The 25,544-nt window shown below is 41.2% G+C and overlaps 3 protein-coding genes across 3 annotated transcripts; 2 read left to right on the top strand and 1 right to left on the bottom strand.

Annotated features, from left to right (window-relative positions):
* Positions 1 to 1,284: 1,284 nt before the first annotated feature.
* Positions 1,285 to 5,135, bottom strand: LOC113158957 (tubulin beta-4B chain). The gene is made up of 7 exons (XM_026355362.1): positions 4,997 to 5,135; positions 4,666 to 4,774; positions 3,724 to 3,834; positions 3,224 to 3,468; positions 2,800 to 3,122; positions 2,363 to 2,707; positions 1,285 to 2,232 (listed from the first exon to the last, which is right to left on the bottom strand). The coding sequence occupies exons 1-7, from the start codon at positions 5,051 to 5,053 to the stop codon at positions 2,085 to 2,087; spliced, it is 1,338 nt and encodes a 445-aa protein (XP_026211147.1). The 5' UTR covers positions 5,054 to 5,135; the 3' UTR covers positions 1,285 to 2,084.
* A 1,080-nt stretch (positions 5,136 to 6,215) lies between these two features.
* Positions 6,216 to 14,867, top strand: nrde2 (NRDE-2, necessary for RNA interference, domain containing). The gene is made up of 19 exons (XM_026356655.1): positions 6,216 to 6,325; positions 7,119 to 7,203; positions 7,374 to 7,577; positions 7,694 to 7,834; positions 7,953 to 8,215; positions 8,340 to 8,557; positions 8,989 to 9,213; positions 9,345 to 9,534; positions 9,780 to 9,913; positions 10,201 to 10,321; positions 10,477 to 10,649; positions 10,750 to 10,921; positions 11,051 to 11,271; positions 11,381 to 11,876; positions 12,215 to 12,609; positions 12,939 to 13,078; positions 13,335 to 13,473; positions 14,185 to 14,256; positions 14,422 to 14,867. The coding sequence occupies exons 1-19, from the start codon at positions 6,250 to 6,252 to the stop codon at positions 14,545 to 14,547; spliced, it is 3,591 nt and encodes a 1,196-aa protein (XP_026212440.1). The 5' UTR covers positions 6,216 to 6,249; the 3' UTR covers positions 14,548 to 14,867.
* A 1,407-nt stretch (positions 14,868 to 16,274) lies between these two features.
* Positions 16,275 to 23,907, top strand: calm1a (calmodulin 1a). The gene is made up of 6 exons (XM_026354812.1): positions 16,275 to 16,420; positions 21,746 to 21,776; positions 21,884 to 22,027; positions 22,134 to 22,240; positions 22,416 to 22,551; positions 22,706 to 23,907. The coding sequence occupies exons 1-6, from the start codon at positions 16,418 to 16,420 to the stop codon at positions 22,732 to 22,734; spliced, it is 450 nt and encodes a 149-aa protein (XP_026210597.1). The 5' UTR covers positions 16,275 to 16,417; the 3' UTR covers positions 22,735 to 23,907.
* Positions 23,908 to 25,544: the final 1,637 nt, after the last annotated feature.

Raw genomic sequence — 25,544 nt, 5'->3', positions numbered from 1 at the left:
ATCTGATCAAAGGAACAGGAACAGGAAGTTTTATATTATAATGAGGTTCATTTGTTATCTGCCATTCAATTGTTCCAGATGATTTTCCTTCTCTTGCACCTGCCAGGGGATGGCTCCACACGGCCACTGCTCATGTCTGCTGCAGACATGGCTGTTGCTTGTGAGGTTTATTTACTTAAATAAGCATCTGTTTGTATCTTCTTACCATAAAAAGGCAGTGAAGAGGCCAGAGAGCAATACGACAGCAACTCAAGGTACAGCTAAAAAGTCTGATTTGGTCAGAAAAACTCTGAGGATGTCTCACAATGACTTCATATGCCTAACCTAAGTCTGATTATCTGCATCTAACAGAGGACCGATGATTTCCAAGTCCATGTAGTGAGAGGAGGTGGATAAGGATGTTGTTTATCAGATGTGTCGCCTGTTCTACGAGATAACTTCCACTGATGTGTTGGACAGAAACTTCACCAACAGGCTTTGATTATTTTGCATAGGGTCATATCATCATTTGCATATCTTCTGTGAATATAAAACATGTGGATCTAATGATACGAATACAGGTCACAGCAAGAGCCTACCACTGTTCACTTACACACAAAAGCCAGGGACAGGAAACTCATGATGTACACGGTCAACAGGAAAAAAGGATGCGAGTGACTCACACAATTAAATTCTCAAACAGGAACTGATCTAGAAGAAGAATTTAGAATAAGATTTTAGAAAACAAATTAAAAATGTGATTTGGTTTAAAATCACACAACTTTATGACATTTTGACTTGTCATAGTAGGAAGAGCATGTGTTAGTAATGTTAACAATGGCTCAGCGCTGTGTGTCCCAATAAACCAACAGCATGAGAGGCAGCAAGTGCTCAAATTTCCATGATAAAATTGACCTCAGTTTAAAAGAAAAGTGGTTCTGCACAGTTTGAAATTGAACATACACACCTGACCGGACAAAGACAGGTTTATAGCTTTTCTCATTTGCTTAAATGTTTTATGATACACTGCTGCTGTTGTGAAAACAATGTGAGTCAGTTAAAGTGTGACTACTGCCACTGAAATATGAAAGTCCCTTTATCATTTTCTAGGCCAAGTTACTTGAATTTCCAGTCGCTGAAGTCCACTGACTTTGTGTTTTATTTCAATAGTATCCCCTAGTGCCTACTGAACTGGTAAAATAACCAAATAAAGTTGATATAACATTATGTATTATTGACAATTCAACAAACTGCAACTGTAGCAAAATTCTGTCATATGGCCAAGTAGCAGCAGTAATCAGTGAGTATAGCACCAATTCATAAAATCTTTATTCAAGTCTGTCTAAACTTTGATGTCAGTTACATCATAGAACAAGCACATTGACAATAACATAACAGAGACCAGTTTGACTTCAACCACAAATTTTAGTCTTTAGTGCAACTTTTGTTTTTACAATAAATGAAATTCAAATCTGCTAAAAAGTCACATTCAGTATCAAATCCAGAAAACTGTGCCTTTAACTGGTCAGTGTTACATTTTCTTTAGCCAAATATATTTTAAAACCTGAAGACTGAAAAAACACAAAGAATTAACAGAGGGCGATCATTTGAAGCTTCACACCCCTTGATGAGTGGAAAAAAGTGGTGACAGGTGCCTGCTATGGATAGAGCTGTAATACGAGAAGCCAGACTGCTCCGTGACACATTAAACAGTCAGCAGTTAACCATTAACTGTTTGTGCAGTCGATGGTCCACAATGCAATTTTAACACCTTGTTCCAAGGTTTTGCTTTTTCCATGTGAATATGAAGACAGATGCTAAATGGTGTACGTTTGCCACTCAGAAGGGAGTGATGCTTAGGCGATACCCTGAACAGAAGAAACAGTTGAAAGTTGAAAACATTCATATCAAGAACAGAGGAAGAAGAGAACTGTGTGAAAACAGAACAGACAACATTTAAAAATCAAAGTAGAATCATTTGCACTCCTGCTAAACTTGGACAGTTAACTTTCAGTGGAATTATTAAGTAGCTAATTTTCAACCAGTTTGACCCATACTACCCAGTTCTAACATTTGCATAGTAAGAAAGAGGTCAGGGAAGGTGACTAGGCTATGTCCTCTTCGCCCTCCTCCTCAAACTCTCCCTCTTCCTCAGCAGTGGCATCCTGGTACTGTTGATACTCAGACACCAGGTCATTCATGTTGCTCTCAGCCTCTGTGAACTCCATCTCATCCATACCCTCACCCGTGTACCTGAAACAGAGAGAGAAGGGAGGGGAAACAAAGAAAAAGAACTCAGGCATTTTCACAGTATAAATTTGGGGTAAAATTAGCCACCATAAGAACACAAACTTCTCCCCACTGACATCACAATTTTACTCACCAGTGGAGGAAGGCTTTGCGGCGGAACATAGCGGTGAACTGCTCTGAGATGCGCTTAAACAGCTCCTGGATGGCCGTGCTGTTGCCAATGAAGGTAGCGGCCATCTTGAGGCCACGTGGAGGGATGTCGCAGACGGCCGTCTTGACGTTGTTGGGGATCCATTCCACAAAGTAGCTGCTGTTCTTGTTCTGCACATTCAGCATCTGCTCATCCACTTCCTTCATGGACATGCGGCCACGGAAAATGGCTGCAACTGTAAGGTAGCGACCGTGACGTGGGTCGCAAGCTGCCATCATGTTCTTGGCATCAAACATCTGCTGGGTGAGCTCAGGAACAGTCAGTGCCCTTAAAAGGAAGACAATAAGCAATTTACTTAAGATCCATAAAGGTTTATGCATATAACAGAGTCTCTAAAATGCTGTTTTTGGCTGTTCTACCTGTACTGCTGGCTGCCTCGGCTGGTGAGGGGAGCAAAGCCTGGCATGAAGAAGTGCAGCCTAGGGAAAGGCACCATGTTGACAGCCAGTTTCCTCAGGTCAGCATTGAGCTGGCCAGGGAAACGCAGGCAGGTGGTCACCCCACTCATAGTGGCTGAGACAAGGTGGTTGAGATCACCGTAGGTAGGTGTGGTGAGTTTCAGCGTGCGGAAACAGATGTCATACAGGGCCTCATTATCAATGCAATACGTCTCGTCTGTGTTCTCTACCAGCTGGTGGACAGAGAGGGTGGCATTGTATGGCTCCACCACTGTGTCTGACACCTGGTGAGGAAGGGTGAAAGGTACGAGGAAGAGGGGATAGTGTTAAAGCACAGAGGAAACAAGTGGATAACCATTTCATCTTATAATATTTTAATGTGTACCTTAGGTGATGGTACCACGCTGAAAGTGTTCATGATGCGGTCTGGGTACTCCTCACGGATCTTACTGATGAGCAGTGTACCCATACCAGAGCCTGTGCCTCCACCCAGGGAGTGTGTGAGCTGGAAGCCCTGGAGACAGTCACAGCTCTCTGCCTCCTTCCTCACAACATCCAGGACTGAGTCCACCAGTTCAGCTCCCTCAGTGTAGTGGCCTTTAGCCCAGTTATTACCTGCGCCGCTCTGACCTGCGTTACATGCGAATCAAGGAAAACTTTACAACTGTGTTCTCAAAATCCAAAAACCACATCTTTTCTTTAAAATATGACTTAACTTTGCATAATTGCTTGCAATAAGCATCGCATACATTAAAACATAGGTGGCTTCTTTAACTTGAACTGTGGAACACTACTTTATTGCTTTTTAGCTTTACTTTACGCAGTTATACACAGTATTACAACTTTATAAGTCCACATTCAAATAATTTCCATTTAAATTCTCACCAAAGACAAAGTTGTCTGGTCTAAAGACTTGGCCAAATGGACCGGATCTCACAGAGTCCATTGTGCCAGGCTCCAGATCCACTAGCACTGCACGAGGGACATACTTGCCACCTGGTGATAGAAGAAAAGGCACAAAAATGTGATTACAGGAAACAATTTAACACACAATTTCTTTTTAAAATATACATTTATACAATGTACATTTATCAGCAAAGAGCTGATAAATGTACTCCATTATGATAATAGTTAAGTTATTAACTATTATCATAAGTTAATTAGTTATATGAATTATATTACTTTTCCAAATGTCAAAAGATCTCACATTTGTAATCTGTACCCCTGAATTTCCCCAAGGGGATCAATAAAGTATACATTATTATTATTATTATTCACTTGTTCCTACCTTCTTTTGTTTCAGTCATTTAATATCTGTTGATCTTTGAAAAGTCTAAATTGGGTCAAACAATTAAATTAACCTTAATCATTGTTTTATGTCTGAATGGTAGGTGACAAGCTAATCCAACACTAAACCCACTGCTAAAATTGTTTAAAAACCTGTTGAATTACATTTGTTCATAAATACTGAGGTCTATCTAACGTTCAGTTGCTTGTCATTTGGTGACAATGCGCCTTGTTTTGTTTTTAAAGTTTTAAAGAGTCGTTACATTAAAGCCAAGGCACCCATATTTGTGTGAGATCATATCGTTAGCCGGGGATTTGTTGATTTGTTGTTTCGTGGAAACGGGGCGACTGTAACTAGGAAGGAGAGCCAATAGGCCCCAGTGGATTCGAGACTAATTACTTCTTTTCTAGCGGGGGAAAGACCCTCTGCTGGATGGCTAAGGCACTAACAACCCTACCGTGGACTATTGAATTACTCTGGCTCCCTTACAAATGAGATAATCTAATACAGTAGCTCACAAGCAGCAATGTGAAGCTAACCTGTTGCCTCGTTGTAATAGACGTTGATTCGCTCCAACTGCAGGTCGCTGTCCCCGTGGTATGTCCCGGACGGGTCGATGCCATGTTCGTCACTTATCACCTCCCAGAACTAGAGTTAGAAAAACAGAAAAAAAAGAGTTGCAGTTTAGTTAGCTGTCGAGCTAACGTGAGTGAGCCTTGAGAGTGAAACGTTACGGTGGTATGGAGACCAAGGCTATCATTAGCTTCGTCGCTAAGTAAGCTAATTTAGCAGCCCGCCCAAACCAAATTTAACATTCACGTTTCTTTACAGTGAGTTAAGACCTCACTGTGAAATCAAAGTGTTCCTAACCTTGGCTCCAATCTGGTTTCCACACTGGCCAGCCTGCAGGTGAACGATTTCCCTCATTTTGGTCGAAATGAAAAACTTCTGAGCAACGACTGGACAAAGTTGTTACCGCTCTAACGATCCAGCAACGGACTAACCTGAGAAGGTAGGAACGGTGCCAATTACAGGCGGTCGAGTTACGCTATTGGAGCAACGAAACGTCAGTCAAAACATATCAGGCACCTGATTGGTCGAAAAAACTTGGTTTCGAGTTCTCATTGGGTAATGTTCTGGACTCCGTTGTCTTGGCAACACACAATAGAATCTGAAACGCCTCAGTGTTTTTTCCAAACTCAGGTTTAATGCATGTTCACGCGTGTTCGGCATTAAGGTAACACTGGAAACTCAACAACAAGAACTCTTAATGACTTTCACCGTGGCCTTGATCTCTGAATTAGATACTTAGAGTAATACATATGACAACAGTGACAACAAAATTAGACTTTATTGCATTAAACACGTGTCCTTATATGCTAAAAAAGACACTAAAGTATAACTTTACTTTTCCAAAGTGAGTGCTCATGCAAAAATACATATTTCCAAAAATCACAAACAATTATTTAATGCGACTAAAGGAAGAAGTAGATATCGGCTGTGGATTCCTTTGCCACAAGATGGTGGTGGAGAGTGTTACAAAAACGCACTTGCTGCACAAGGGCGTTTCTTCATACTGTCAAGGGATTTTGCTTGTAGTTTTCCGTCAATTCTTCAGTCTATTCTTGTGGGGCCTGGCCCTTGAATGTAAACCTCTATTAGATTATTTCAAAAGCAGTGCTTCATACATGCATCAACTCAATCGTTTTTCTTGTTCCAGGTTGTTGAGGTGATGGAGTCTATTTCAGGTTTTACTGTGTGAGAGGCAGGGCACATCCTGGACAGGTTGCTTGTCTATCACAGGGCTATAGGCTAGTAAGGTCCAAAAAAATAAATATAAATAATTTTTGTTGTAGGAGCTTCACAAAATGTTTGTGGCGTCAAGTTGATGTTGACCTTTGCGAATAAAATAGCCTACAAGAAAATTAACGTAAATAAAAAAATATTGCATACGTTGTAAAATACTTACTTGACTAACTTGGAATTTATAACGTATTTCTAAAATGATAAAAATACAATTATAAAATCTGACCGAATTGGCAAAAACTTCTCCTTTTATGAATTATTTGGTATATATCAATGGGCCGAATGTCAAGTGACGTCATGTTCCTGCGACTGTTTTTATGCGACAAAACAACATGGCTCTGTTTCCAGCTTTTGCTGAAGTAGCGAGTAGCAAAGTTGAAGATTCACCCGAAGGTGAGTACTCCTACATGTAGCACACATACACGTAGTTTACCTTGGAAAATCGCGTTGTATTTAACTGATTCAATTAGATGATATTTTCTCGAGACCTAAACCTTAAACCTTCTGAACCACAAGCTAGCTCATTTTAGCTGTTGCGGCATCAGCTTGTTGAAGTTGAATGACATGTCTTATTTGTACTTTATTGATTATTCGAATTAACTTACTTTCTGTTGTGTACCTCAGTATCATCGCGGCGTTCTAGACCACTGATATATTTTTGCATCATATTATGATCCTTTGGAGAGCGTTAGCAGAGAGGCATGTCAGGTTATTAAGGTCACTGTCTCCCATGTTTGTATGGAAAGTGACCAGATATACCAACAGAATCAAAGTTATATTTCACAAACTGTATACGTCTGTTAATAAACGACCCGTTTATTGGCAGATGCTTTACATAAGGGTGAGACCAAGCTTAAACAGTAGCAGGTGCCTTTGGTTGCAGTTTTGGGACTTTGTATAAGAATAGCATTAAACTTCCCTCTGCCTTCCCTGTATTAAAATATCTCTTGTATTTCTTGTTTCTAGTTGAAACACTTATCAAGATTAAGTCATCTATCTAAGTTAACTAACTTTGATTTATGGTTTAATAGACTCACCCCTATTCCACAGTCTACTGGATTCAGATTCTCTTTTTAATCATTAGTAATGAGTGACAGCACTACATGTCAACACACATAGTAAGCTACTGGACCTTCCAGTCTTTTAATTGCTTAGTGATGTTTTTTTGTCCCCTGTCTCCTTTTAGAATTAGACTGGCTGAACAATAAGAGTTTCCAGACCAGACATGCTCTCTCTCTTCACAGTCGGTTTTTAGAGGAGAAAGAAACAAGGTACGGACCACAAACAAAAGTCTAGTCTCTGTTTGCACACACAATACTAGATATTACTATATTTGCTCAAGCACAGTGTATATATGTATATTTTTCTTTCTTGTAGCATGTGTTACCACCTAACGTGTTCCGGCTCCATATTAACGTTTCATTAACATTACAATCCTCAGTGTTGGCAGAGAGGTGAGCTCTTTAGAGGAGGGGAAGGAAAAAGAGGACAATGTTCCACATAAAAACAGGAAAAAGAAAAGTGAAAAGAAGAGGAAAAAGAAGAAAAAACACAAAAAGAAGAGTGGGAGGTATTCAGACAGCAGTGGGTCTGACTTTGACACCATCTACCCAAGTGACCTCAAAAAGGAAGATGAGGCAGATAGGTATACACATGCATATATATGCTTACACTCTTACTTTCCTACAAAATAGCAGTGTCTTTATTCTGCCCTGTGCTTATGATCCATACGTTGTGGTGGTTCTATGTGTATATATGCAGGCACCAGGCTGCTCCGTTAGCAAATTGTTTCTCTTGGTTGGATGACCTCCAGTCACCCTCAGAGCAGCCTTTCTGCGTGGACCGAAAACCAGACACAGCCAACTGGACATACAAGTCTCTATACAGAGGAGATGTGGCAAGGTAATGCAAACCATTTGGGTAGTGCTGTGACAGCTGTTGTTTTTTTGTTCTTGATGTTAAAATAAAATGCCTATGGGTTGTCATTTTAAAGTAATTTAGAGACTGGTGTGTGTTTTAGGTACAAGAGGAAGGGCAGCTCATCGTTGGGTCTGGACCCTCGCAGACAGCAAGTCAGCTGGGAGGAGTCGGAGTCAAAGAAACAGAAAAGTGGGGACAAGAAGAAGGCAGCAGACAGATACTTTTCTACAGTCAGTCGCCAGCTGCTGAGGTCTGAGCCCCCCGTTTCTACACTACCAACAATTCCTGAAAGCAGTGACATCATTAAATCCACCTCCTTCCTCCCACTGGATGGTGTTGAGGAAAAGAAAGGAGTAGAAGCAGGTACGAGATTTTGTCATTTTGAAGTTGGTTACACACAACAGTACTGCTGTGGTCATTTGCAGATTTCAGATACACACAAGTTTCTTCTTTCATCTGACCTCAAACATTTACTGCTTCAAATCAGGTGTCAAACTGCATGAATCATCAGTAAATCCTCTTGGTGTGTACGACTCCTCCACATCACTCTGGCTGCAAGGGAAAGGACTGCAGGACCAGCAGAGGGAGGACATGCAGACAGGGCAGAGCGCTGCATTACTTGCTGGAAAGACTGAAGAGTTTAACAGACGCCTCAGAGAGCAGCCAGCAGACACACAACTGTGGATAAAATTCATACACTACCAGGTAAGGAGTAAGGCATTCTATAGCCTCATATGATTTCAAACTATGAATAGATCGACATGGGGATTTTAGATACACAATGTGCCTGATTCATTATATATTTGGCAATAAATACTGTGTTTAGTCTTCGTCAAGTTTATATTCAACGTGGGACTAATGTATTTAGTATTTGGGCTCACTCACACTTATCTTGTTTTTAATCCAGATGATTTTGTTTAATTTTTACTTTTTGTTTAAAGAAGTTTATGTGTGTTACATGTCTTTTTCATGTTTATTTTATCTTGTTGATTGTTTAATTTTGTGCATGCAACTAGTTGCAATAGAAACAAATGGCAAACATTTGTGGCAATAATTTATTGTTATTATTATTATCCTTTCTCTGGTTATTCTTCTGCAGTATCACTAATAATCTTTCTCATCTCCTCTTTCTCCAGGATGAGCTGAGTTCAACAGCATTTGGAGGAGAAGAGGAGCAGCAGGGCACCGATTCGGCTGAGCGGCGTAAATCTTCCCACAGAGCGGTCCTGGAGAAAAAGCTGAGCATCGCAGAGCGCGCAGTGGCCACCAACCCCAGCTGCATAGCTCTGCAGCTGGAACGGCTCAAGATCTGCCAAGAGCTGTGGGAGCCCTCAGCTCTGGCTAAAGAATGGAAGAAACTGGTCAGTCCTCATGTCTTTCTGTTTATCTCACTGAGATGTTTATCTTCACTGCATGCTGTAGGTGCCTGTATACCCATTCTTGTGGCCAACTTTTACTAATGAGGCCAACTCATGGTTTTGTCTCACATCAGGTGTTCCTCCACCCAAACAGTGCTCCCTTGTGGAAGGAATATCTGCTTTTTACCCAGAGCTACTTCAGCAACTTCACTGTGCCAAAGGTCAACTCTGCCTATGGGAAGTGCATAAGCACACTCAGCGCTGTGAGAGATGGCAGCATGGTGTCTCACCCTGCCTTGCCAGGGATTGAGGAGGATATGTTGGGTAAAACTGATTTTGTTTAGCTATTGCTGAACCACTTTTTTCTCACATGAATGTGAGATTAGTGGATAACTGTTACTTATTTAGTTTCTTTAGGTAGAGTTTACTACTCAGCCCACTTTTATCAACTGCTTCTCTCATACCAAGAAATTCCCCAACCCACATGTTTGCACATACACACTTGACTTAAGTGACTTTAATACATCATACATCATCACTGAATTTCTATTTTATGTTTACGTCTTTAGATATCTTCACCCAGCAGTGTCATTTCCTGCGTCAGTCTGGTCACTCAGAGAAGGCGATCGCTCTGTTTCAGGCCATGATTGACTTTACTTTCTACAAACCTGACAGCGTACAAAAACTCTCCACCAAGCAGCAGGTAGTTTTGTTTAAAATAATAAATTAATTTCAAGCTGTTGACTGAAAATGTCTGATTATTCTTTTAGTGAAGTGAAATGTAGTAACAATGTGGACACGGACAGTTTCTAGAAGTTTGTGTTCACTGGAACTTGTCTTTCTTAAGTTGGAGGAGTAAATATTTGTTACAGGCATCGTACAAAACCAACGAGACACACATGCTAGTGCTCACATAATGGAAATATAGAGGGAATTGTGGCTTTCAGTTTAGTTATGTCTTTATGTGTGTGTGTGCGTGTGTGTGTGCAGGTTGAGTTCTTTGAGCCGTTTTGGGACAGTGGGGAGGCGAGGGTTGGGGAGTTGGGGGCCAGAGGCTGGAAAGCCTGGATGCTCCAACAAGAGCGAGGAGGATGGATCCAGCCCAGTGCAGGTAGAACACACAGACACACTTGGTGCACTGTTGGGCAGGCTGTACTGCTGAGTTTACTAAGTATTTATGTGAATCCTGGAATAATTTGTAAATTGATTTATGTGCTAGAGCGATGACAACAAGAAACAAAGCTGAATGTTTTTGTGTGTTCACAGAGGAAGAAGAGGAGGATGAAGAGGATGAGGAGGAGGTGAAGGATCGGAGCCAGCCCAGATGGACAGTCTGGCTGGATGTGGAGGCGTCTCGTGAAGCAGCTCAGTGGATGCCCTGGAGGCCTGATAAAGCCAAGGGCCAATCAGAAGAAGACTGCGAGGACCCGGATAGACAGGTACTGCTGGAAAGACACACAGAGATTAATGGATATTTTTTTTCTAAGTCAATAAATAAATGCTTTATAAGATATCACTGTCAATCTTCTCCATCTGCAGGTGTTGTTTGATGACATCGGTCCATCCCTCATTTGTCTGTCTTCACCAGAGCTTCAGCTCAATCTTGTTCTCCATTTCTTGTCATTTCTGGGTCTGCCTGTCGACCTAGTTCACTTTGCCACACCTTTTCAGTCTGGCCTGCTGCTGGAGAACCTATCACTGCTCACTCAGGGTAAAAATTATTAATCATTTTAATCATATTAATAATAATAATGATATACATTTTGAAAACGGCGATCCACTTGAAGCATGTGGTTGAGATCAAGGAAGTAATGAACACATCCTACACATCCTACTGTAGGCACTGACCTCCAGCGTCCGATGACCTCCTATGACCTACCTGACCTTGGGGTTAATGCTGTAGGTCACATGACCACTCTGCAAGGGACAAAGAAGTGGGCAGGGCTTGGAAAGCATGGTGAGAGGTTTGTCACCAACGTGTTCAATATGGTCCAAGCTGTCCTTCCTGTGCACCACCGAGCTGTCCTGTCCCTCAGCTGGATGCAGTATGAGAAACTCAAGGTAGGACTCATTTGTCGCTCTATGTTTTATAAATCACTTTGGTCAACTTAATTTTAAGGGAAAAAAATTTTTTGCATTCATTTATTATTATTATGTCTTTGCATGTCAGGTCTTGCGCTGCATACACGGCAGCAACAAAAAGCGTGTCCGCTCTCAGGGCAAGAGCAGCAAGCGGGTTGCCAAGCGACTGCTCAAAGAATCTGATAACCGCTCATCACTGGTCTTGTGGCGGGAGTATGCCCACATGGAGTGGGTGCTGGGCAACCTCGACGAAGCTCGCAAAGTTTTCTCCACAGCTACAGCGATGGGGGGAACCAAAGGGCTGAGTAGCCCCAGTCTCTGCGAGCTGTGTCTGCTGTGGTCGCAGCTGGAGGTGGAATATGGGGCAAGTGTGCAAGGAGGGAGGCTAACTGATGTAACCACTTCCCCAGCTGGTTCGGTGCTAACAAAGCTAGCAGAAGGAAACTCTTCATTTGGTTCTTCGTCCTCCCAGTCCCTCTCTCCGGTTTCCATCCTAAAAGCCAGGAGGTCATATGAACAGGCTCTAATAGATGGTCTGTCAGCGCTGGATGAAGACCCCAACAAGCCTCAGACCAGCAGAAAAGGTTTGGTTTTACAACAACCTCTGTGTGTTTGAAGACATGCTCCTTTTGTCTAATAAAAATACCTACATCAGTGATTTTATATGTTTGAGCCCATCTGCTATTACTCCTTTATGGTTAGTGTTACCGCTCACTATTTATTAGTCAGAACACTGTTGGGTCTGTTTCAGGCAGTAATGTGAGGTATACACCACAGAATTTGTAGTAATTGTTGTGAAATGATGGACAATCTACAACAAAAATCATTATCTGCATCACTCTCTGCATCTTGTTGCATAGTTGTCCAATTGAATATTTTAATCATTTTATTATTTCTCATCATCACATTCTTATACCATTAGGTCAAGAGCACTTGCTGGAAGAGAAGCTGAGGCTGAGAGGCCTGGTTGGCTGCTACGCTCTGTTCCAGTACCTCACTGTGGGCATCCAAGCAGCTAATGCTGTATACAGCCAGGCCAGAGAGAGGTTGGAAGAGCTGCATCGCACATCAACAGCGGAAAGACAGCCCAGCGGCGATGGGGAAGCTAAACTTGCCAGCACTGATTCCACATATATGAGCTGTCGCTATGTTAACACGCTAGCTTCTGAGTGTACAGTATTAGCAGTACAGCACGCAGCATTGCTGAGGTACCACAACAGCATCAGTGTGTTTCCACTGGCAACATTAAGACAAACTCTGACTTCTGCCCTCTTCAGCTGGCCCAACAGCACCCCTCTGTGGAGTATTTATATACAGGTAAGCCATGGTCTTACAGCTTTTATCTAAAGCGACTTACAAGTGTGATACAAGGTACAAGGCAAAGGCAGGGTAAGCAAAGTCTTGCCTTAAGACCCTGGTCTCCCACATGGAGGCCTGTGATGTTACTACTACACTATCCAGCAGCCACATAACATATCAATTCATTTATTCAATTTTTAAAATAATAGATGAAAATCAGATAAATCTGAAATGAGCTTCAGTAGCAGATACATGCTCTTCAAACAGGTGGTGTTCCCTGGTCTTTATGCACATCCTGTTACTGACTCATTTTTATGTTCATGACCCTCCTACATCTTGTGTTTCAGGTGGAGAATCGTTACCATAGTGCTGGCCGGGCCAGGCGCTTTTTTCACACTGTAACCAGGGACAACAACAGTGTGGTGCCACGCCTCTTTGCCATTGTTGCCGAACAACAAAGGAAGCAGCTGGTGGACGCTGCTCAGAGGTGAGAGAAGGATGAGGGGTGGAGTACCTGTGGGGATTTCCTGCACCCATATTTTTCAACTTAAGAAGCAATCATAGTTTTATGATCTTTTTATGATTTTCTTTTTCTTTGTCAGCCACAAAAACTATAGACTATTAATATTAAATCTATGAAATGATTAGAGCTATCCATAATCATACTGCCTACATCCCCTACTAATGATTATACTATATTTAACTCACTTTTAAAAACACATTTATTTATGTGGTCTCTACAGGTCTTGCCATGGCGCTGCCTTGCCCATCCTGCCGGAGAATGGCCTCAGCAACCGTATTCGTGGACTGTTTGAAAGCACCATAGCGACAAAGATGGGTGCTCACTGTCCTTTACTTTGGAGGATGTACATGCACTTTCTGGTGAGATGGCAAATAACACACCCAAACTTAAACATGTTTGCGTGTGCAAACACACCACACACTTGAACTAATTTCTTACTCAAAACCAATAATACTAGTTCAGCATTTGTACCATCCTAATAGTCTACTTCACTTAAAGCTACATAGTTTAACTTTCTGAAATGGTTTTTCAGCTCTGGAAACAGATATATATTCAATTTCAAATGTTTTTGAGCCAAAAACTACAGTCCTCCATCTGTGCAAAAATATATCTGAAATAAGTAATAATATAAGTATATCTGAAACCTGTAAAATGAGTGGCAGTGATTTTAGAAAACAGTTAGCTCTTTTTGTTACTTTCTATCCATGGCAACTTAACAGGGAACAAAAGAGAGAAAAATACTGCAAAAATGTAATCCTGTTCTTTAGGTTTCATATTGTAGCTTAAATAAGAAAAAATATATTCAGCATCAGAAAGCGTAAAAAAATAAGTTTTCTTATAAAACACCTGTTAAAATTCAAATGTCATTTGTCTTGTTAATCTCTGACCTTTGACTGCTGCCAATTCTTTTCTCATTGTCCAAATATTGACTTAGAGATATAAGAACACATATAAAAAGACCAGTGTATACAGATTTAGGCTTTGTAATTTGCACATTTAGATACACAAATATTGACAGTTAAGTTTGTGCTGTGTGATTATAATATGTTTATATGGGTGTGTGTTTGCAGGTGTCAGAAGGGAAGGTGGATAAAGCCACCGGGATCTTCTACAGGGCCTTACAGAATATCCCCTGGGCTAAGGTGAGACACTCGCATAGCATAAAACATTTCTAACAGAAGCAGGTCTCTGCTCCATTACATTTTCAATTGTATTTGCAAAAAAGTAATTCTGTCTTTCTTTATCTTTGTGTATCGGTTGTGAATGGATGTACATTTCCATTGATGCAAAATGTGTTTTGTGATCAGGGTCTGTACATGGATGCTGTGCAGCTGATCCCTGAGCGTCTGCAGGAGTTTGTAGATCTGATGACAGAGAAAGAACTCCGTCTGAGACTGCCTTTGGAAGAACTGGATATATTGCTGGAAGACTAACATAAGCACACTTCATTCAAGAGCTCACTTTTGAGTCTGATTTACTGGCCACATGAAAACCCACAAGCACATAGTATCAAACTGTGAAGCTGCAGTAATCTTTTCTAAAGATGGCCAGAAAGGTCTTACTTTGTAGATAATGATGATGAATGAAAATGATTTATTTTACAAAGCCAAAAAAAATTATATAAAAAAAAAGGGGGTTTTAGTACCTGACACTGTCAATAAATATGAGTCGCGTTTATATTTTGAGTGTCTACATTTGTTTATGTAGCATTAACATGACATGTTATAAAATACTAAAATAAATAAAAAAATAAATGGACAAAAAAAGACTCATGGTCATGCTTTGGGTACTTTGAAAATATAACTTCTGTTATATACTAAGAGCTGAGAATTGCAGTATAAAGACATGACTTTTTTTTTTTTTTTTTTTACTTTCCACGTGTTGCACTTTTAGAGTTCGGTTCTTTTCATGTAAGAACATGTAATGCCATGTGATTTTTAGCCTGTACATCCAGTTTCTGTGTTTTAGTTCACACAGTTGCTGTGTGTTGTGCAAGTCTCTCAGGTAACACACCTGTGAACTACCTGCAGCTCACAGCACAGGACGTCCTGTACGCAGCCGCAGACGTGAACACGCTCCCTCCTGCCGCCGTTTCCGCGCCGTGGTTTGACGCATTGCAGATCCGGCCTGACCAATCAGCGGGCTCTGTACAGCGTGCGGAATATTGCGGGTCTACTCCGTCCAATCAGAATCCGCCTCTCAAAGGCAAGCCCGCAACTTCCCCAGTGCTGTCAGTCGCGATGTTTTAGAGCGTATCCTTCCGCCTGAATAAAGCTCAGTGCCACGCGAAATAGTCCGTCACTTTCTATGTGGCCGTGCCGTCACGTTGGTGTGTCCTGATAATCTCATCAGCCTGATCAGCATAAGATCCTTAAAGGTTTATCTCCTGAAGGGAACCGAGCAATATTATGAATAATTTAATTAATCATTTATAATTTAAAAAAAAAGTGATGAGAATGTTTTCCACAGGCAAATCTGTGCTCTGAATCATCCTCCCTTACATTTCCACTGATTATATTCAGAACAATTAAAAACAATACATAACCTTAAATATATGCGAAACTGACCAGAAGAGGGGGGAAAATATTTGGCGTTGTAATTAGGGTGATGATGCCGCACTCACATTTTGATTTTGACCTACATCATGTCATTACATACAGATCCAATTTACATGCCTGCTGCAGTGAAACGGGTTCAGATTTCTTTTAACATTGTCTGTGTGTGATTTTGATGCCAGATGTAGAGTCAGCCAATTGACTAGGGGGCATAAGTGGTGGATGGGAATTAATCACAATTTTGTGATGACCACATTCTGGCTCTAAGATAGACGAATATATTGTAAGGACTTGTATTCTGGTTGTCCCACAGGCCGTGCAGGTTTGTAGTCTAATAAACCTGCAATATCAGTGACAGCATCAAGGCTGGATAACCAACAAAGTACACAAGCAAAAAGTACACAACTGCCCCGTAGTTCCAGCTTCACTGCATGTCAAGATGCCAAGCATGCAGAGAGATAAAGAAAAGCTAAATCATGTCTTTTATAACTATGATGTCCTTAAGAGTTTTCTGTGGGGAAGATGACCAGCCCGGACACGGGTACGCGCACAGCATTAGAGTCGGATGCAAGTGTGCGTGCACGTACGTAGAGTAGCGAGGTCGCTGCGTCACTGACTGCGGAGGAATACAGTGAGTAGTACAGCGGTAGTTCGTCTTGCCTGCCCGCCTCCAGCCCTGCTCAGTGGCAACCGTCCATTTCCTTTCTACCGTAGTGTTAGCAGACCAGCGTTTGCAGCTCAAACAGACATGGTGAGTATTTAATCAAGCCTGGTTTGCGTTTTGTGACTATATAGGACTTGTGTGGTGTTGACTGTTAACCAGCCAGAGCTTCTTCTAAGTCTTTCCTGTATAGTCGTTTTGTTAAAATATCATCAAGCCTCCATTGCGGAGAGCGCGAGTTGCGGGCTCGTATGTACCGTTGAGTTGCTAGCTGGCTAATCAGTTAGCTGTGAGCGCTGAGTCGGCTAGGCAGCAACAACTTACAACTTAAACAATAACGTCACTGGTTAAGTAGCGTTAGTTGGTGTGTATTTTATTGTTTCAGGTGGGTTTAAACATTAGCATTAGCGTTAGTTGTGTTGGTTCGGTGGGCTGCGTGTTAGCATCGCAGTTAATGTTACACCCTCAGTGACTAATTTTCCGGTAGCGTTATCTGAATACTTCAGTTAGCTGTACATTTTCGCTTCAAGAGTACTTACGTGAGTTAGTTTCGGGTGTGATGCTGGGAACGCATTCGTCAGTGTTCACTCTCTATCTTTACACAGATTTTGCTGTGAAATGCGTGAACAGTTAGATTGAAAGACAGGCGTTCAGCTACGGAAAAGACTGATGGGTGAGGCATTGATGGGTTACACTCACCACTTTCTGCCTATTACACCCATCCGAACTGTCATTATTCCAGTAGCATGTACACCGACTAACCACAACATTACATCCATGTCCACATATGCAGCAAGCTGCTACACATTGTACTCTGACACCTGTCGATCATGGTCAGTGTTCAGTTTTTCACATGCAGTCTTGTTTCCGCCACCATATTAAAACTATCTGGTGGTGGTAATGTTGTGGCTGATGGGTTTACATAAGTATATATATTTTCATAGACATTCCTATCAAATTAGCAGTAATGGTTATCACAGTACAGTATGTAGCCAGTGTAAAAACTGCAATGGTAATCGATTACTGTCCTAGTTAGATGACATGATGTAACACCTCTATGTGGCTGGACAAACTGTTCAACTCTATGAAAACAACTTGGTATTAATGACGTTAGAAGAAAAAAGGAATTTTTTTGTTTCTGCAAAAGGTATTCTAGATATGATTGTCTCTCTCAGGTTTTGTACAGAACTGCCTGCACCATTCTGAATGGCTTTTGTCCATAAAAACAGCTTCTTATTTAGTGACCCTGCAACACACCCAAGGGAGTGGTAGAATCATATACCAGTCATGTAGTAAAGTTCATAGCCTCTGGAGGAAATTGCTTACATTCACATACATGTTCTGTTGTTATGAAAAAATCTGGATTGTATGGTACAGCAGACCTATGTTTCAGGTGATATGCAAGTCTTAAACATTGTTTGACAGGTTTGTAATCTGCAGAACACATAGCCTGCTGGTTATATAAATACTACTACAAAATGACATTTAAATTCATGTTTGTAGTTTTTTTGTTCTGGGTGTCACGTTAAATGAGTTAAGTGAAATAGTCAGTATTTATTTCTTTATACATCATCTTTAAATTAATGTCTTGACAAATAAATCACTTTGTTGTTGGTTTCTGCTTATCTGTTTATCCTTCCCCTCCCCCCCAGCATTGCATTAACAATAGTAAAGTATGCATCCTAGGTGCACAGTATTTTTTCTGATCACACTGCTTGGAAAAAAGGGAAGGTCCCTGTTTTAAGAAGACCCGGTTTGAAAATGTTTGTTGTTTTTGACATACTTGTAGAGTGATTAGAGTAAGAGTCTGAGTTGAATGGTAGCTGGACAGTTTCAGTGAAAATCAGACTGTGTGCAATTTCTTTGTGCGTTTAAAGGCAACCGTAGCATAACATATGCTACATTATACTTCTTAAATATAATGTGTTTTATTGTATCTTTTACTATCTTATAGTTTAAGATTTTCTCAACCAAAGTATGTTAGAAAACTAGGATGAACTCTTAGTAGTAACTGTGTATATGTAAGTAAAACACATACTCAGCTGCCAGATAACCACACCTGGATGACTTAGATGTTTTGCCAACATATCTGTTAGCATTTTCCTATACAGCTTTTAAAAATTGATATTCTGGCACATTGCAGGTTTCTGTATTGTTACTTTATCTAATTACCAGTTATATTAGATGCCATAGGTACAAAGTTGTTTTGTGGTCAGTGTGGTTAGCTAAGTTTGCAAATAATGGCCTGGGTTTGACACATCACAGTTGAAGTTGTAATGGTTCCTTCACTTAGTTGAATTGGTGTAAAGCAGAAAGACTTGTCTTATGACTCATCTTACTGCTGTTGGGGTGTGAATCATAAGCCTGCTTAAAATGAGACTATATGGGAAACAGAACATAGTTGTATTCCCAGAGTCAAATTTGATTACTGCAGTGTTTGCAGGTATAGTTCACTTTACTCCTGTTTTAAAGAAAGAACACATTAAATGGGTCAAGAAACCTTTTCTTATCAATTTTTTGTGATTGTTAGTGTTTATTCTTGATTATCTAAAAGCAGTTTTGTGATGTCAGTTTAGGTTCCCATTAGTTTTTAAATGTTGCCAATAGGTTCTGTAAAAGAAATCATAGGGCCTACTTGCTGCACTCACACTGCCTAATAAGAACATGCTCTGTATTGCCCGGCATTGCAGCACCTTCAGAGGAATTTGGCCATGATATTAGAGGGGTTAGCAGCTCGTTAACCATACCTAGTGTGCACACACACATGCATGGACACACAGACATCATTGGTACCATTATCTTCTGCTAAATCCTGAAAGCCTCATTATTATTTTTTAGAAAGTACCTTGCACAATACCTTGTAGTTAAAACATTTGAGTTTTGTCCAATATTGTCATCTTTTTGTGGCCATCCTTAAGGCCAGACAACCTATAGATTATAGAGAACATTGCATACATACTCTGTAATGAAAGAAATTGTTGCTCAAACTCTTTGCTGGTCTTGAACCAAGAGTATCGGGAGCTGGAGGTGGGTTTATTGTGACCAGCAAAAAGAACTGCAGTGTTGTGAAGAAATTGGTTTCACTGCAGCGATTCATAAGACTTTCATTCTAGTTGTCTACCAAAAGGATAATCAGACTTGTCCTGAAGTCAGGTTTTGTCTTAATAGTATGATTCTAGTCCCTGTCATGCTGAACGATGATCCATAATTCCAGTCATAGGTTAGTGGGGGCCCACAGACCTGATAAAGGAAGGAAATCTGAAGATTTGGAATAAATTAGTTGATTGTTAAATATTTGCTGTCAGCCGTATGTTGTGGAATTTATAATATTAAAAATAATATTATTATTAACCATGTGAAATGAATTGAGTTGTGTTATGTCAGATTTCTATTGTGCTTATTTACTCCAAAGAAACCCAAACTCAGGGCTCAGGGCAAACTCCTAGTGTAAACAGTGAGCCACACACAAAAAGTGAATGAGCTGATGGAGCCCCTGCCAGAGGGGGCCGTCTGACCCATGATACTGTCTAGGAGGTCATGTGACCAGCCAACTGATCCTCTGTAGGAGCTGCAACTGTATCTGTGAGATGACAAGCCACAATTGAACACATGCACATAGACATACAAAAGCCCTGTGACCTCGCCTGGTCAGGACACTAATAGTCTCACACACTCAAAATCGATTTTATTGACACATTTGGGCGACCCCCTTTGGCTTGGCCTCCTGGACACTACAGACATGCTCTTCATCTATCAGATTGTTCTTTGGTCTTCATTTCTTGAACAACTGCAGGAGGTGGAGCTTCACCTGTGCATCCATCTTTCCTGTACATCTCTAGAAGAGATGAACCGACAGCTAAGCCTTTGATTGTCTTTTACACACACACACACACACACACACACACACACACTCTCTCTCTCTCTCTCAGGGAGTGGAGATCTCCAATGTCTCACCCAGCTGGAGTCAGATGCAGTCAGAGAAGATAGCGTCTGGTCACCAACACTCACTGTTCTGCAAGACACATATACAGACAGATGGATTTATTGAGAGACGGATGAGATGGATGTTTACCTGACAAACATTAACAGAAGGACCAGCTATTCCATCAGCTCATCATGCAGCTACACTGAAGAGGGAGATATTGCCTGTCAGGTCCGCAGCAGTCCGCTGACCTTTGCCATTCCAGGAAGAGTGTGAAAAGTTCTGTCATCTATCCAGCCACACCCTGGAAAGATCGAAAGACAAGTGCTTTAATTGTCCAGTAAACCTGCTCACCATTCATTTGTCCAATGAACTTTCCACAGATCTGGGAGAACTGTGAACACCCATCTATCTTCTAAAATCAAGACTCAAACTCAAGTTGACCTCAGCTATAGGAGATGGCAAAATTGGTCCTTGCAGCCGTTTTACCAATTAGGAGCTGCTGATAGATGTCTGGCCATTTTTTTCATCCAGTTGTTCCTCCCATCCTGAGACATCATTTTTGCCCTTGTTGCCATTATTCATTTATCATGCTGCCTAAGAAGGTTGCTTTGTACCCACCAGAAGATGATCTGTTGAGCCTGTCCACCGTCTATGATCTCTTGGACGAACAACAGCAGTATTACAAGGAGCTCATCCAGCAGCAGGAAAGAAACTATAGAGCTTTCCTGCAGATGCTGATGGACACGTCGTCCAGTCGCATGGACAGCCTTGTCAGAGAGATGCAGGACTTGAGGAACTGCCTGCAGAGAACCAAGGCAGAGCTGGCCGAGGTTAAAAAACAGGGTGTCCAGAACAGCAAGCGTGCAGAGTGTCTTGCTGAAGGCTTGGTGATGGTGCGAGGGGCACTGGATGGCCTGAGCATCAAAACGGAGAGAACTGGAGGAAGTGCAGGAGGAAGAGGTTTAGACCTAAAGCAATGCCGAGGTGGCGGTGGGCTAAGACTGGATGGGGGAGGAAGAGGAGGTGGAGGCAGAGGTGGAGATGTGAAAAATACAGAGCCAAAAGCAGCAAAGCTAGTGGCAGACCTCACAGATATCCACTTTGATGATATAAAGGTTGTGATCAGATGTGCACAAATAATAATTGGAGGAGATAGACCTTTCTGTATCATTAGGTAGTGTATTGGTATTGGTGGTTTATGTGCAGCTTGGTGTTTCTGAGTTGGCTTATGGCTGTGGTTCAAACTGGACATGATCAGTAGCCACTACACATGTAAACTTGCTTGCCTCTATTTACTGTGTGCTCACTTTTTCTGTCTGACTCGTGATTGTTGCACAAATTGTATGCCTGTAAGTGAGAAGTATTGTGTTCTAGGTCAAGCATTGATTGAAAATCATTCTCTATTTGAGTCAAATCCTTTACCTGAATGATCATATAGAACTGTGTTTATTTTTCCTCATCTGTGTTCTTTGTCTCTTTGTTATTTTAAGGCTGACCAACTAACAGAAGAGCAGATTGCAGGTAATTGGACCACATTAAAACGCTGTTTTACCATCTTGAATATTTAATAGTTTTACGTTGCTTTGTTGACCCTCTGTATTAATTTTTGTTTGTTCATGCCTGTCTAGAGTTCAAGGAGGCTTTCTCCTTGTTTGATAAGGACGGAGATGGGACCATTACCACAAAGGAACTGGGCACCGTTATGAGGTCACTGGGTCAAAACCCAACTGAGGCTGAACTTCAGGACATGATCAATGAGGTGGATGCAGATGGTACGCTAGTTCTCCTCCACATTGAAGTTTATTTGTTACACTTTATGTGGCATAGCTATTTTGCAGAGCTTTATTTATAAATTCCTCCTGACCTCCTCTTCCTTAGGTAACGGGACTATTGATTTCCCCGAGTTCCTGACAATGATGGCAAGGAAGATGAAGGACACTGACAGTGAGGAGGAGATCAGGGAGGCATTCAGGGTCTTTGATAAGGTAGGCTTGTCTATGTGTATTTTTATTTTATTTTTTATTTTTTTGGTGAATGCAAGGTTGTGGTTAAGTGCACTTTGTTTTTCTAATTAGCAATTTAGTGCTAATACACACAATCTAAGTTGACAGTTCTTAAAGTGACTGTGTTTAACTGACTACTTCTCCCTCAATTGGCCAGGATGGTAATGGTTACATTAGCGCTGCAGAGTTGCGTCATGTGATGACCAACCTGGGGGAGAAGCTGACAGATGAGGAAGTAGATGAGATGATCAGAGAAGCCGACATTGACGGAGATGGACAGGTCAATTATGAAGGTAAAGGAAGTTGAAGTTTGTTTAAAAAAAGTTGGTTACTACTTTATGTAAACTGATCTAGTGGATGTTTTCTCTTAGTCTGATCATACACTTTTAATGTGTTACAAAATGTTAAACACTACCTAATGTTTTTATTTTGTTTCTCCTCCCACAGAATTTGTTCAGATGATGACCGCCAAATGAACTGGGCTGACATTATAAAGAATCAGTCAAATGTTTCACTTACCTCTTATTGCAAAAATATACATTTATTCATACTGTTCTGTATAGACAATTTAAACTGAATGTTGGAAAACTGAAAATCTGTCCATATAAACAAACTCAAAAAAGGTAAAAGACAAAAAGAGAAAACCTAAATTAATTTGCATGTACTGGCTTGTATCCCCACCCCCCCCCCCCCCCCCAATGCTGAGCTGCCCAATCAGATCTTAACTCGTTAGCCAAGCTGCTTCTCTGCAGCCGGCTGGCTTGGCCACTGCTCCTCTGCTTCCTGGTTCCATCTGCCTGATGTCATGATGATTATCTGGGCTGGGCAATTGCCTTTTCTCTATGACTTCCTGTTTTTGTTTTCTTTCCTTGTTCTTCATGCATGCAGCTTTAGATGGGTTACTGTTCAGAGCCCAGTGGTGGAATGCTAGTGTTGGGGCCCCAGGTTGGCCTGGGACCCACAGTGTCAAGGGACGACTTAAGTGATGGATGGGAGTGAGTGAACCAGTAAATGCTTTGCAGTTGCTTAACTAAAAGAGGTCCGTAACAACAGAGATATTTTTAAGAAAAACATTAAAACTGAATAAATAAGAACTCATTTAGATTCTGTGTTTCTGGCATGTCAGGATGCTCGCTTTATCCTTTGTGTGTTTACCTTTTTTGAAGGTGTAGCTCGGTTGGGGCATAGATTTGCGCCCCTTGGATGGCGTGTCCTAGATTATTGGAAGGGTTGGGTGGGCTTTAAAGGTGATGATATACAAGAGCAATTTTGGGGCAATAACACTATCTTGGGTATACATTTTTCAGAGTTGGACATTTACAAACAAATGAGAGTGTACATCAGTAGTGAACTAAAGTGTGGTGATTCCTCACTGAAGCATGCTCATGTAAAGTGTCTTGCCTCAGATATTGCATGTGTAACATGATTCTACGGGGGTTTAATTTCAGTTTAGTGGGGACGGGGTCGGTGCTTTGCGGCATTTCTATCTTGTGTTTGTATGTGAGTTTGCGTGTGTAAGTGTGTGTGTGGGTGCGGCGAGACCCGTCCCAGTCCAACTGTTCTGTTCAGTTCAGTTGATCTGCATTCCAAGTTGTACATGCTAGTCTTTACATTTTGTTTTTCCAATAAAATACCATGAATTAACATCTCGTATTGAGCCTTTGTGTCTTTTGTCAAAAGTGTCTTCTCAGTGAAGGCTGATCCTGTCGATCCTGCCTATTGCATGTGATGTCTTACAGAGAGCAAAGTGTTGGCACAGACACCCACAAACACCGAGTTACTCTGATTATCTTGCTATGAGAGAATTACAAAAACAGGAAGTAGGTTATAAAAAAACAGGAAGTATACAAACAGAAAAATAATTTTCTTATAAGGTAAATGTAGTTTCTAAAGCATCGAAGGTGTTGATTCAAGTTATGAGATTATTTCAGTTTTCCCATCTCAAGTGATGGTTATAGACACCATCGTGTCACAAATGCATGGATAGGTGCCGCAAGGGCTTCTCCACGTCGTCAAGAACCATCTGTCTACAGATTAAGAGCCGTTGCCAGGCAACGGAGCGAGGCATAGGATGGGTGGAAGTGAAAGAGGGGGAGCAGAAAACTGGGCATTTGAGAAGAGAGAAGGCGAGTAGGGGGGAGAAACCCAGCAGTTGAGGAAGAGAGCGAGAGATGACAAGATTATTGCATTTGATGCAGTTAATTATTTGAAATCTTGTAAAAATACCTTATTTTCTTTGTGATCCTGAAGCTCATACTGTTTTTACAACTTCAACTGAAGCCAGTTGAAGTTGTAGTTCTAACAAAGACACTAAAGCCTTCACTTAAAGCTTAATTACTATGTCTGTATATCCTATATAACTTATACTGTATTTGTAATACGTGAATATAGTGCTACTGATGCTACTTTTTAGCATTACACCATAGGATGTGGCCTTGACAGGAAGCAGACAGACAAATGAAGAGTAAAGACAAGAAGGAGAAGCATATAAGGTGTGTGCTATAATTTATCCGTGCATCTCTCTGTGTCTCACACACACAGTCAGTAGCTGAAGTTATGTAACTGAAGTGTATTAATATATCATGCTCCTCTCTGATGGTTATTGGTGAGCTGCCACTCCAGCGTTTTTTTCTGATCCAGAAGATTCTGCCTCATGTTTGCTTTAGATTCATCTCAGACACGCACAAAATCAGCATGCTGCTTATATTGGCAAAAATGCTCCAGTATTCACTCACATAAATATTCCAGTATTTTACCTGACAGCCAGAAGAATGCAGCGGGGAGAGTGTGTGTGTGAAAGAAAGGCAGGGTTGGTCATATTTCCATATTGTTGCCATATTTCAGTAAGTAATCATGACTTTAATTTATTACCTCAGAGGCTGTATTTTGGACCAAATACACTACAAAACTGGAACCTGTTTTAAACTACTGACTAAAACATAAGCTATGAGCACCCTTAAAAACTCCATGTGTCTGTTCTAGGGCCGTGACCTTTGCGAGAGACGGTTATTGACACCGGAGAGTCCAGCAGGGAGCTGAGCAGTGGGGGAGCTGTGGTGACTCAACTGTAGCTCCCTGACACTCCGGGACAAAACCTGTCAGTGCTGTAATCCTGTGATGAAAAAACACACAAAAAAAGGACACACCCATTCACTGACAGACACACATATGAGAAAGTAACACACACGGATGACCCTGAGACCACAGGCAGAGGGTATACCACACACACACACACACACACACACACACACTTACCAAAGTGTGGTGATGCACAGAGGCTGCATTT

Source organism: Anabas testudineus, chromosome 12 (assembly GCF_900324465.2).
Source record: "Anabas testudineus chromosome 12, fAnaTes1.2, whole genome shotgun sequence".
NCBI classification, from domain to species: Eukaryota; Metazoa; Chordata; class Actinopteri; order Anabantiformes; family Anabantidae; genus Anabas; species Anabas testudineus.
The sequence above is the reverse complement of the archived record's forward strand: the minus strand, read 5'-3'. Positions and strand labels throughout refer to the sequence as shown.